Source organism: Hemitrygon akajei, unplaced genomic scaffold (assembly GCF_048418815.1).
Source record: "Hemitrygon akajei unplaced genomic scaffold, sHemAka1.3 Scf000106, whole genome shotgun sequence".
Taxonomy (NCBI): Eukaryota; Metazoa; Chordata; class Chondrichthyes; order Myliobatiformes; family Dasyatidae; genus Hemitrygon; species Hemitrygon akajei.
Window position 1 is genome coordinate 1 of NW_027331992.1, and position 13,620 is coordinate 13,620.

Genomic DNA, 13,620 nt, shown 5'->3' on the forward strand with positions numbered 1-13,620 from the left:
GACGCTGCTCAGACGGAGCGTAAGGTGTTGTTCCTCCAACCCGAGTGTGGCCTTATCCTGACGGTGCAGGATGCCATGGACTGACGTATCCGAATGGGAAGAGGAAATAAAATGGGTGGCCACTGGGATCACGCTTGTTCTGGCGGACACAGTGCAGACGCTCGGCGAAACCGATCGCCACTCTATGTCCGGTCTCATCGACAGACAACAGACCATACCGAGATCAACTACGCCTCCCTCTTTTGCTCTCTCCACCCACTATTTTCCTTTCTTCCATTCCTTCTGTCTCTTTTACTAACCAACTTCCTAGCTCTTTGCTCATCCCTCCCCCTCCAAATTTCACCTATCGCCTGGCATTTCTCTCTCCCCTCCCACCCCGCCCTCCACCTTTCAAACCGACTCCTCAGCGTTTTATCTCCAGTCCCACCGAATGTTCTCAGCCCGAAACGTTGACTGTACTTTCTCCATAGATGTGCTGAGTTTCTCCATCATTTTCTGTGTGATAGCCTATAATTTATTTCTTTTGTCTTCATCCCTTCTTTATGCTTCTTTTTGTTACCTATTGTTAGATTTTAGAACCTTCCAAATCAACTAGCTTTTCTCTCACTTCTGCTACATTATATTGCGTTTCCTATTCTATTATGCAGACCCTAGCTGCCTCCTAAGGGATCATTTACAATAATCTCCCTGATAAGATCTGATCTCAGAGTGTCAGGGACATGCAGGGTATCACAGAGTGCCGGGAACCTATTAGGGACGTGTGGGGTTTCACAGTGTCTCAGGACACTGCCAGGGATGTGTAGGGTCTCACAGGGTACTGGGAACCTGTCAAGCTGTGTGGAGACTCACAGTGCATCAGGACCTTGCCAAGGTTGTGTGGTGTCTAACGGCGTGTCTGGACCCTGTCAGGGGTGTGTGGGGTGTCATAGTATGTCAGGGCCCTGTCAGGGGTGTGAGGGGCTTCACAATGTGTCTGGACCCTGTCAGGGCTGTGCGGGGTCTCATTGTGTCAGGACCCTGTCAGTGGTGTGTGGTGCCTCACAGTGTGTTGGGGCCCTGTCTAGGGTGTGTGGGGTCCCACAGTGTGTCCAGAACCTGTCAGGAGAGTGTGGTGTCTCACAGTGTGTCAGGACGCATGTCAGAGTTGTGTGGGGCCCCACAATGTGTCCGGACCCTGTCAAGGGTATGATCGGTCTGACAGTGTGTCAGGAACCAGTCAGGTCTGTGTGGGGTCTCACAGTGTGTCAGAAATCTGCCAGGGGTGTGTGGGGTCTCTGTGTCGGAACACTGTCAGGGGTGTGTGGGGTCTCACAGCATGACAGGATCCTGTCAGAAGTGCATGGGTCTCTCTATGTATCAGGAACTTGCTGGGTGTCTGTGTGGTCTCACTGTGTGTCAGTACCCTGCCAAGGGTTTGTGAAGTCTCACAGTGTCTCAGGACCCTGTCAGGGGTGTGCGGTGTCCCACGGTGTGTCAGGAACCTGTCAGGTGTTTGTGGGGTCTCACAGTATGTCAGGACCCTGTCATTAGTGGGTGGGGATTCACAGTGTGTCAGGACCCCGTCAGGGGTGTGTGCGGTCCCACAGTATGTCCGGAACCTGTCAGGGTTGTCTGATGTCTGGCTGTGTGTCAGGACCTGCCAGCGATGAGTGTGGTCTCACAGTGTGTCAGGACCCTGTCCGCGATGTGTGGGGTCTCACAGAGTTTCTGGACCCTGCCAGCGATCTGTGTGGTCTCACAATGTGAGAAGACTGTACCAGTGGTGTGTAGGGTCTCACAGTGTATTGGGACCATGTCAGAGGGGTGTGGGGTCTCACAGTGTGTCAGGACCGTGTCTGGGGTGTGTGGGGTCCCAAACTGTGTCAGAACCCTGTTAGGGGTGTGTGGGGTCTCCATTCAAAATGTTCGGCTGTAATAGGGAGCGTAGGAAAACATTAATTGTAGACATATTTTCTTTAGAGAATATGACAGTGGTAGAAATGGTGTTCTTCAATAGTCAGGGAGAGATTCTGTTTCATGTACAGAAATGGCTGTAGGAATTTCACTGTCGTGTTTGTTCCCTCGGCAAACAACATGAGGAATAGTGAGCAAAAAGCTTGTAGCGATTTACCAAACCCATGGTGCAGAGAAACTGAGGGGTTTCATTGACCTGATGTGGACTGGAACAGCATTAACAGAGGTGAGTAGTTTGTAAACATCCTGATTCATCTATCTCTGGTCCCATATTTAAATTATCATCTTTGGAATTTGTTCTTGTAATTGAGAGAGACAGAACCAGGGTTCTGGCCGAGATTCCTTATATTTCTGTTGAGAGCTTTGAATAATCAGATAAACATGGGCTGATGCAATATTAATAAGTTTTGTGATGTTTGTCTTTCCTACGCGCTCTCCTCTGTTAAATGTGCAGTTGAGTGATCCAACTCAGTCTGCAGTGATGAAGCCTTACAATCTCTTGAGCCCATGAACTGCCCCGGGCTCCGTTTTCACAGTCATGATGGGCTTATAGATGTAGTGAGCTTTCCATCCAGACGGTCACAGTTTAACTAATTGCAAAATTATTCAGAGATATTTTCAGTCATTTTCACCTTCCTTGCCGCGATCCCACAACCCTCGGTTTCTCTGTCCTAATTCCCATCTCTCACCCTTCCACAGTGTCCATCGCACAACACCGGCAGACATGAATTTCAGCTTTTGTGGACTGAGCTGAGGAATATGTCACCCAGTCTCACCCTCTCTAACACTGTAGCAGTGTTTGCACTAGGGAGAGTAGATGTGAACACAGTGTGTTCATATGCTGCTCTGTGGTTGAACAGACCAGTTGGGATGTTACCTGATTTTCTAATTAAACTGATGCTATTATTACTATTCTGTGACTGCAACTTCAGTGGATGCCCAACTCTAAGAAAAGATAATCTGCTGTGGGAAATTTAGAAATCGGTTAAGAATGAGTCTGTTCCAGAGAGGGCAGTGGCTATCAAGAGAAGGTTTTGACATCTTGTGTGAAGAAATATAAGTTTTTAATTCCATTTTCCATATCCCCCTCTCCCTTTCTCCACATAGACTCGCAGAGGAGGGACTTTTAGGCCCTGGAGCGGTGTGACCAATTTCCTCAAACTTGCCAGCTCTCTGCCTCTTTCCTCAAAATGACCTTTGAAAACATTCCCTCTAAGAAACATGTGTTCTCACTGTGTTCTCTGTCACAGTGCCCATATTTACCTGGTCAGATCCCTGTGGCTCAACAACCTAACCGCCGTACGCAAATTACAACCGTTGGTGGAAACAGAGGTCAAGTTTCAACTTAATGAACTCTGCTGCAGCCCATTCTGGGCTATTGCATACCGCCCCACTACTGGAGGGATTTTGAGGCTTTAGAGAGGGAGCAGAAGAGGTTTACCGGGATGCTGCCTGGTTCAGAGGGCATGTGCTATCATGAGAGGCTGGATAAAATTAGATTGTTTGCTCTGGATCATCGGAGGCCAAGGGGAGCTCTGACACAGGTTGAGAATATTATGAGAGGCAGAGATAGAGTGGACAGAGATCATCAGTTTGTCGCGGTTGAAATGTCTATTACCAGAGGGAATATATTGAAGGTGAGATGGTGTAGAATGAAGTATGATGTGAGAGAGAGCTTTTCATTCATCAGAGAGCCGTGGCTGCATGGACCGCACTGCCCGGTAAGGTGATAGAGACAAATTATCAGAAGCTTTTAAGAGTCGTTTGGATAGACACATGGATGTAAGGAAGATGGAGGAGTATGGACATGGTGTAGGAAGGAGAGATTAGAGTTGGGTTATGTTGATTTACTTCTCAGCTGGTTCGGCACAATATTATATGACTAATGACCTATTCCTGTGTTATACTCTTCAATATTCAATGCACGTTCACTTACCTTTCAGCTCACTGAGAACCTTGATTAAACCTTGAGCGGGATTTGATCGATGGGAGGGATCACAACCTGTTTGAATTTAAACACATTGAGGGAATGATGTGTAAAATTTTAAAGTGTGCTGTATTCAATCCAAATTTGAATTAATCTCTGATATTTTCTCACCATATATCTGTATTTCGTTCAGTATTTTGTCCCACATTGCAACATCATTCCACATTTTCACAAAGGTTTCCCACATCACCCTCCGGGCGCGGGAGCCTTTCTCCATCACCAGGCTCAGGAGGAGTTTAGAACTGTCCGCCTGCTCTCCCTTATCAGCGAGATCAGAGATTTTCTGTGAAGAGTAACAGTGAACATATCAGGGACTGACAGATTCACACAGAGAATGAGAAGTAAATGATGTGCTCTGTAACGGGATCACATTGAGCAGTCACCCGGACAGGTGCTGCTCCTGTCTGAACGTGGACTGTACATTCTGAGTGCAGAGCACAAGGAGGGACATTCACTGTGCACCTGGTCCACCAGTCAATGACATCCTTCACTGACGTGGCTCCAATTCCATAAATAATCCCTCACCGGATTTGACGGTGTAAAACAGAAATCATAAAATAACGATCACAGAGGAAGAAATAAAACTGGAGGGTTTTATTTTATATAACAGATTGAACAGCCTCAGAGAAGTTGCAGAAATTATCATGTGATTCATCTCCTCAGTCCGCCAGTGTCCAACATGACAGCGGATTACTGGCTGACATCTGACACCTTTCGCTTCCCTTTTCCAGTAGAGGTTTTTTCAGTGATTACACGTTACAACATGGCAATGTTCCCCGATTCACACTGTTTGCAGTTACGGATTGTAACAGAATTATCTCCACCCAGAACTGAACACACCCGGGCTCCTGTGGCATTCACTGATGATGTCCCGGTTCTCACTGACATCCTGCCGTCACTCTGTACATTTTTCACAGACTGAAACTTCCTGTCATATTTGCATTTAATGCTGTAAGCCCACAGACCTGTTACTTGCTCAACTCACTCTGAACATCGAGCGGCTCCCCACCAGTCCGCGGGGTCTTTTCACCTCTTTCCATCTCCGGTTCAGATTCACATGTTCGGGATTGCATGTGGAGTACTTATTTCCCAGTTATTCTTTTATCTAATTTAATATCCGTTGAGTCAAAGATCCGACAGCCATCAGTCCTGTGATGTGTGAAAATTCAAACCCATTCTCCCTCCCACTCACCCGATGTTCCTCTCTGCTGAACTGTTTCTCAGCCTTTAATGCCAGACTCACTCCGTGAACCCGTCCTTCCATCGCCTGCTCCAGCCTGTCCCGGTAGAAGTTCGTCAACTGCAGCAGCTGGAAATCGTCCCAGCTTGCCAGGAGCTCGGTGATCACTGAGCCCGGACCTGTGAAGGAAAATGAGGAGCATTAAAGAAATTACTGACCTCATACTGGACAGTAACGTTCCCTTTGGAACCTAAAGATCACCAAACACAGTCCGAAATATATGTATATGGGGATGGGGGGTGGGGGGGGAACAGGCTTTGGCCGGGGGATCGGGGGCGCCGGGGTTGTAGGAGCAGGTATAGTTTCATCTGTTGAAGGCTGCTCTTTCGTGTCCCCAGGAATATAACTCTCTGTTTGGAAAGGACCCTGCTTATTCCTAAGAATATAGTAACCCAGCACCATCACTCTCCTGGTGCTGCCCATCACCACCGCTTTGCTCTCGGTTACTGTCTGCCGGCCTGATCAACCCCTTCCTCAGCAAATCTCTGGAGAATCTCACAAAATGCTGGAGGTACTCAGCATGTCAGGCAGCATCTATGGAGAAGAATAAGCAATCAATGTTTTGGGCTAAGGCCCTTCATCGGACTGGAAATGAGGGAACAGAAATTCTAGATATTGCCACATTACTTTCCATTCATCGTGGTCCTCATCCAAAATGTCAAATCTTTATTCCTCTCCATGGATGCTGCCTGACCTGCTGAGTTCTGCCAATATTTTGTGTCTTTTTATTGCCCACAACTTTCAGCATCTGCAGAATGTCATGTCTTCTAGAGTAACTCGCTATTTTAATGTGCATCACAATCTGTTACAGGAGCAGCAGCAGACGGTAATTGTACACCTTCTACGTTTGACTGTATTTCCCCCAGAAATGTTAACTCCCTCTCTTATCTCTCTGTTCAGTTTTCACAAACACTTTGTGAATTCCCAATATTGAATTAAACACAGACGCAGAATCAGCAGAGTATTTATAAATTAAAATAATTCGCCAACATACCCGTGTCCTTTCCCGATGTTGACGACACTGGAAGTCCTCCCCTGCCTGCACATTGACCCATTGTGAGGACAGGTGTGATCAGATTTTGTTGCTCTGTAACAAAACAAATAACAGGAGGGTCAAACATTAATTGGGGTTTAAAGGAGAACACTGTTTTGTTTTTAAACTGAGGCAAACACTTCCAAACATCTTGGGCCTGTCCAGTGAAGCCTTGACAGGGCCTGATCCAGCTGAGCCCATCGATTTCCGCGCTCTCCATCTATTGTACACCGTGCCGGGACTTCCGGGGTACCTACGCGCTTATATTGCAGACAATTCCCTTTTCGGAGCCAGTCTTGTGTCCTCGAACGGGAGTGAAGTGTCAATGGAATGGCAAGGCAGGTTGAGCAGACAGCGCCCACTGCTTTGGCCCTCCTACCACTGGTGGTGCTATGGTGAGTAATGGACAGCCGTTACAGCAGTGTGGGTTGAAACATTTCTGCTGATTATTGGGACATCCATTCCTCTCGTCACTGAATTATACAGATTTCTCAGTCACACCTGATTCTCACCATCTCCTTTCAGTTTTACATCCCCAGGCATTGACACCAGTGGCAATATAGACCATGGTTTAAGTCTGTATAGAATCACTCTGACATCCTGAACAATGAAATCTCACACATAGCATCATGACATCTTGTTCTGAACCACTATGTTATCTCCGGCAGAACTTTAAGACCATTATTATCATCTAAACTCGGTCAAGATTTCTTTGGACACAGCACCTGGCTATTATCAGATAGTTATATGGTACCTTGTTAAGCACAATGTAGACCCGCCATACATCCGAAACAGCAAGTTGGGAAAATTCATTGTAACCTGTTGCAATATGAACCAGACTCCTGAATTTAGTATCAAACTTTCTAACCATGCCATGTACATTCATATACAAATCAATGTCATGAATATCTAATTAACGAGGCCTCGACACTGACATGCACTTCCCACTCGTCACGGACATCCATTCGTTAAATCCATCTTCAGTCATCACCCTCTGCTCTCTGTCATTGAACCCGGTGTGAATCCAGCTCACCAGCTCCCCGAGAATCCCACGTGACCTATCCTTCCAGATGAGCTGTCATGCGGGAACTTGTTACAGACTTTTCCAAAGTTCAGATGAATATGTTACAATCCAGCAACAATGAATATATGATTGAAACAGGGTTTTTATAACAAATAAAACATTTATTAAACACTGCTAAAAAAACCAAAAAGTAAACAAACGCCTAACAACCGGAAGTCAGCTGCAATACGGCAGCTCGAACAGTTCTTAAAGCGAGAATCCGAAAACAGTTCTTAAAACGATAATGCAAAAACAGTTCTCAGAAGTAGTAATACGAAAGCCCAAAATTTTAGCCAGTCGCTTAGGAGAGACTTCTTGAAACAATTTAAATTCTCTTTCACGTCGTGTTACTGCTGTTCCCAGACGAAGTATGTTTTGATCAAAGGATTCATGATGAAGAAAATGAAACGGCTTAAAGGCACTGACCTTTCTTTGGCAAAACTTCACCCAACCCTCTATTTTTCTGGTAGCACAGGAGTTATCATGGGCATAGCTGACAAATTCCTTCCGAATGAGAATCAAACAAAGTCGAACCTGCTTTACCATCGAAATCAACTTTCCTCGATCATTAACTTACCGAACTTCAAATCTTCACTCTCCAATGACTGGACTGGCAGTATTATGGCAAAACTGACGGCAATAACCTTTGACTTAAGGCAGAAAGTAAAACTCCACTTTTAAATGAATCTGCGTCATAACATCGGAATACACAGAAGCGTGGAGTCACTAGCAAATTCAAACACGAACTGCCCACGTCACAGGGTGGGGTTCTCCTTTAATACCCGGTTAGGGGGGAAACTATCACATGATCTCTCACTGGCGGGAAAATGACATCAATCCCCCATCACAAGACCATTACCTCATCTCCAGCATAGCTTCAATTACATCATGGTCACGTGACTGGTATAAGATACCCACGGGTACGTAACAAATAACATCACTGCTCTATTTTATCTGTCTTCAGTTAGCTCTTCAAAAGTTTCTAGAATACTTGTCAGATATGATGTCCCACTGAGTGGTGCAGATGACAATTTCCCCACAATCAATGTCCAACCAACCGGGACTTCAGCTTCACGGTAGACTGAGGAAATTCCAATCCAGTTGTAGAATTGCCGACCTGGACTGAAGCTCGCATACTGCCAGTTCCATACCCTCAGAGTCACTAACCCAATATTATGACCCATACAAAGACGTTATGGTGCCGGCGATTTGCCGTGGTGTTCCTGCCATTTCCGATTCACAAACTGATGTTGAACTGGAACCCTTTGCCGGGGCCGGGGCTCAGTCTGGTTCACCGGTCTGTAGATTGTGAGAAGATGCAGATACACTTCAGCTTGTTTCCAACAACTAAACTGAGCAGGTTTGATCACAATGGCATTGCTGTGTGGGATCTTGCCCAGCACAGCTGTCTGCCATGCTTCCGCTCAGTGTAGCAGGAAGAAAATGTAAAATTATAAAATAGAAAAATATGGGAACTCCGTACATCAGGTTACATCCGAGAAAGGAGAAATGGTGGAAGATCCAATATCTGAACTGGAACTGTCCAAGATGCTGTCGATCGGCTTTTCCAGTATTTTCGTCTTTTTACTTGAAATTTCCTGCAACTGTAGCTTTATCCCACCTCTTTATATTATGCACAGATGGTAACTGATTGTAAAATACCAGCAACACGCTAAAATGTTTGTTGGTTATCAGTTCATTCTGACCCTGGTGTAATACACTCCATACAATCAATGCCGGCCGAATGGCCGCATTCAGTGTGTTGGGAATATGTAAAACAATTATCGACCCCAGCCATCGATCCATCTGAAGCTTGGATCCGATACCGAGCCGGTTGTTGGAAGTAAAGTTCCCCAGGTACATCTTAATGGATGGGTTCAGTCTCGGCATCACCACTCACCCCGCTCCTGGGACCAGAACACCAGGGGCTGAGCGGCGGCTCCTCTCAGGCGGTTCAGTGTGAAGGACCTACAACCCTGACGGACCCCTGCAGTTTGTGTCCAGGAAGTGGAAAGAGGCGGCCAGTTCGAGGAAGTTAAAGGGACTCACTGCCCAAAATCTCTACCCCTCCCCCCCCACACACACACACCGGGATCGGCCTCAGTACTCACCGATGGGAAATTGTCGGTCGCGTTCACCCCGAGTGACCGGCCTCAATACTCACTGATGAGAACTTGGTCAAATTGTTCTCCAGACAGAGATCGGTCCTCCGGCTCCAAGCCGATGATCCGCTTCAACAGAGAACGGAAAGAAAACCACCGCCCATCCGGGGAATGTGAGCGCGGGGGCGGAGCTTTGACGGTGGAACTCTCACGTGCTGCAGATTGGCGTTTGAAATGGGAGTGAGAAACAGGATCATGTGACGGGAGGAGGGTCTCCCATCTGAACCGGTTTCACACGCTGCCCGACCTACCTGCCGCATTTTACATCTTATTTCGTATTAACACCAACTACAATTTTCAGTTTTTCCCTCTGCATCTTCCATGTCCCGATTACTCCACCACCCGGTTCTGAGAGTTACGGGATCAATTCCCATCCCGGTCCGATACAGAATTCCCACTCCAACAGGAATTATGCAGGTTTCATTGAAAACACTTCTATGTTTATAAACACTAATTTCTATTTACATTCCTCCGGAGCCTCACTGGACAGGAAAACTGAAACATCAAGTGAGAAACAGGAGGAGGTGGCCATTCTGTCCCTTAAACCATCAACAAGATGACGGCAGCTCTTCAATCTCAGCCACATGTTTGTGCCCGATCCTCATTTCCTCGATCCCTTCGGTCTCCACACATCTGCCGGCCTCTGTTTTATGTGAGGACGATGACTGAGACTTCCCCCTGCAGGAGTCAGTCTGGCGAATCTCCAAAGCAAACACTCTCTCACTTCTTATAATCCTCCATGGAATTAAATTCCATTTCTGCAGCCCCGTGTGGCCCGCACCACTCACCTCGCACTCCGTCATTATTTCCACCTTCCTACCTCTCCCCTCAACTGGATCCACCTCTCACTCCCCAGCTCTTGCCCCATCCCCAAACCTCTCGTCTTTTCTCCGACTATTTGCCGTCCACTCACAATCCAGAGGGAGTGTCTCGGCCCGAAATGTTGACGGTCCATTTTCCTACACAGATGCTGCCCGACCCACTGAGTTCCTCCGGCAGTTTGTTCTTTGGTCTGTATAACCCGTGTTAGTATGGAGAGCGGGGTTTTACACCTTATTCCAGGTACAATCTCAACAAAGCCCAAATAATTGTTACCGTAATTACCACACTCAAAGACGAGAAAGCTTGCAAATGCTGGAAATCCAAAACACCACACAAAATGATGGAAGAGTTCAGCACAACAGGCAGTATCTATGGGAAAGAATAAACAGTACACATTTTGGACCACGAGCCTTTTTCATTACTGAGGAGGAGGGGGAAGTGATCTGAATAAAGAGGTGGGGAAGTAGAAAGAGAGGAGGTGGAAGGTGATAGCTGAAGTCAAGTGACTTCAAGTGAAGTTCAAGGGCTGGAGACGAAAGAATCGGAGCGTTGTCAATGGGAGAAAGGGAAAGAGGGGGCACAGGAGGAAGTAATAGGCTGCTGAGCAGAAATGTAAGCTCTGGGTGGGGAGTGCGGAACTGAGAAGTGGGTGGGGGGTATTTGTTTACTGGAAGGAGATTTCAATATTCATACAATAAGGCTGGAGAGCACTCAGATTGAATATAAGTTCAGAGTGGGGTATAGAGTAATTGGGTGGGGGTATTTGTTTACTGGAAGAAGAATTCAATATTCATACAATAAGGTTGGAGAGCACTCAGATGGAATATAAGGTTTTGCTCCTCCACCCTGAGGGTGGTTTTATCTTGGCACAAGCGGAGGCCATTGATCGAGACGTCAGAATGGGAACGTTTGGCCACTGTAAAGTCCCCGTTGTGCCAGACGATACAGAGATGCTCGACAGAACGGTCTCCCAATTTATGGCGGGTCTCACCAATATAAAGGTGGCCGCATCGGGAGCACACGACGCAATAAATGACCCCAGCAGATTCGCAGGTGCTGTGCTCCTGGATGGATTGTTTTGTGTCTGAATGGAGGTGAGGGAGGAGGTGTACGGGTAGCTGTTGCACTTAGGACTCTTGCAGGGATATGAAGCTGGAGGGAGATTAGTGAGGTAAGGACAAGAGGAACTCTATTACTATTACGGTGGTCGGAAGTTGGGTGAGCACGGACGTATGACAAATGTGAGCATCAATAGTGGAGGGAGGACAGCCACATCCTGGAAGCAGATGCAGCGGAAGCAAAGAAACTGAGAAAAGGGTAGAGCATTTTACAAGTGATAGGTTGGGAAAAGGTATGGTCGAGATTGCCAAGGGTATCAGTAGGTTTGTAAAAGACACAAAGTACACTGAAGATGTTGTGGTCAAATCAACACGTACAAACAAGCTAGAGGAACTCAGCAGGTCGGACAGCATCAGATGCTACCCGACCTGCTGAGCTCCTCCAGCTTGTTTGTACGTGTTGGTTTATAAAAGAAGCCGGTTGACAACTTGTCTCTGGAGATGAAGACAGAGAGAGATCAGGAAAGGACTCGAAGTTAGAATCAAACTTGCTAACCGTACCATGCTCATTCATATAAAAGCCAAAAGCATGAATAATGAATTACACGTCTCGACAATTATACGCACATCCCACTCATCACAGGCCTCCATTCGCTGCATCCATCTTCAATCATCTCCCTCTGCTTCTTGTCATCGAGCCCGAAGTGAATCCACTTCACATGCTTCCCGAGAATCCCACGTGACCGAGCTTTCCAGATCAGCTGCAATGTTAGAGGCTTTACCAACGTCCATGTGGACAGCATCACTGCCCAACTTCATCTATCTCCATAGTTATCTCTTCTAAAATCTCCAGAATTCTTGACAGGTATGATGTCCCACTAGGTGGTGCAGACGGAAATTTCTCCATAACCAACGTCTAACCACCGTGACCTCAGCCTTACTGCAGACAGAAAAAAATCCAATCCCAGCTGTAAAATTACCAACCTGGATTGAAGCCCGTATGCTGTCAGTTCTATATTCTGAGAGACTCCATCTATATTATAAGCCACACACAGACGACTTGTTGCCGACTATTTGCCGTTGTGTCCCTGCCATTTTCGATTCACAGACCGAGGTGGGACGGGAACCTAACCTAAGGGTCTTCTGCCTGGGCTGTTGCTCAGGATGGTTCACGGTCTGTAGCTTGTGAGAGGATGCGAATACACTTCAGCTTGTCTCCAGCAGCTAAACTGAGCACATTTGATCACTATCTTCTTGCTGTGTGGGATCTTGCACAGCACAGTTGGCTGTGATGTTTCCCTCAGGGTAGCAGAAACACAATGTAAAGTTATAAAATGGAAAATGCTGAGACGCAGTACATCAGGGTACATCCGTGAAGGAGAAATGGTGAAGACACAGTTTCAGACCTGGGGCTATCCAAGATGCTGCCGATTTGCCAAATATTTCCAGCATTTTCTCTTTTTTACTTTAAATTTCCTGCAAGAACAGTTTTCGATTATTTTTAATGCACAGATATTAAATGAGTGGAGACTTGCGGATGTTGTTCACTTATTCAAGAAAGTGAGCAGAGATAGTCAAGAAATTTATACACTAATGAGTCTTACTTCAGTGGTTGGGAAGTTGATCGAGAGATCCTGATTTATGAACATTTGTAGAGGCATAATATGATTATTACGAGCCTGACTGAATTTTTTAAGGATTGGACTAAACATATTGGTGAAAGTAGAACAGGAGATGTAGTGTATATGGATTTCAGCTAGACATTTGATAAGGTACCCCATGCAAGGCTAATTGAGAAGCTAAGGAGGCATGGGATCCAAGCAGAACTTGCTTTGTGAATCCAGAATTGTCTTTTCCACAGAAGACAAAGAGTAGTTGTAGACGGGTCATATTCTACATGCAAATCGAAGATTAATGCTGCGACTCAGTGATCTGCTCTGGGACCTCTTCTCTTAGCAATTTTTGGAAATGGCCTGGATGAGGAAGTGGAGGGATAAGTTAATAAATTTGTTGATGGCACGTTGGTTGGGGGTATTGTGGATAGTGTTGAGGGCTGTTAGAGGTTACAGCGGGACGCGGTTTGATCCAAAACTGGGCTGAGAAGTGGCAGATGGAGTTCAGCACAGGTAAGTATGAGGTGGTTCATTTTGCTAGGTCAAATATGATGGTAGAATATAATATTAATGGTCAGGCTCTTGGCAGTGTAGAGGATCACAGTCCATCAGACACTCAAAGCTGCCTCGTAGGTTGGCTGTGTGGTTCGGAAGGCTTATGGTGCATTGTCCTTCATTAACCGTGGGAT

The 13,620-nt window shown here is 46.3% G+C and overlaps 1 protein-coding gene across 1 annotated transcript; it reads right to left on the reverse strand.

Annotated features, from left to right (window-relative positions):
• Positions 1–3,889: 3,889 nt before the first annotated feature.
• LOC140723261 (uncharacterized) lies at positions 3,890–12,121 on the reverse strand (the record flags this gene model as incomplete). Its single annotated transcript, XM_073037868.1, has 6 exons — positions 11,953–12,121; positions 9,441–9,593; positions 6,175–6,267; positions 5,133–5,299; positions 4,052–4,223; positions 3,890–3,955 (listed from the first exon to the last, which is right to left on the reverse strand). Coding segments are annotated over exons 1-6 (820 nt in total), but the record flags the coding sequence as incomplete, so codon positions are not given.
• Between the last annotated feature and the right edge of the window lie 1,499 nt (positions 12,122–13,620).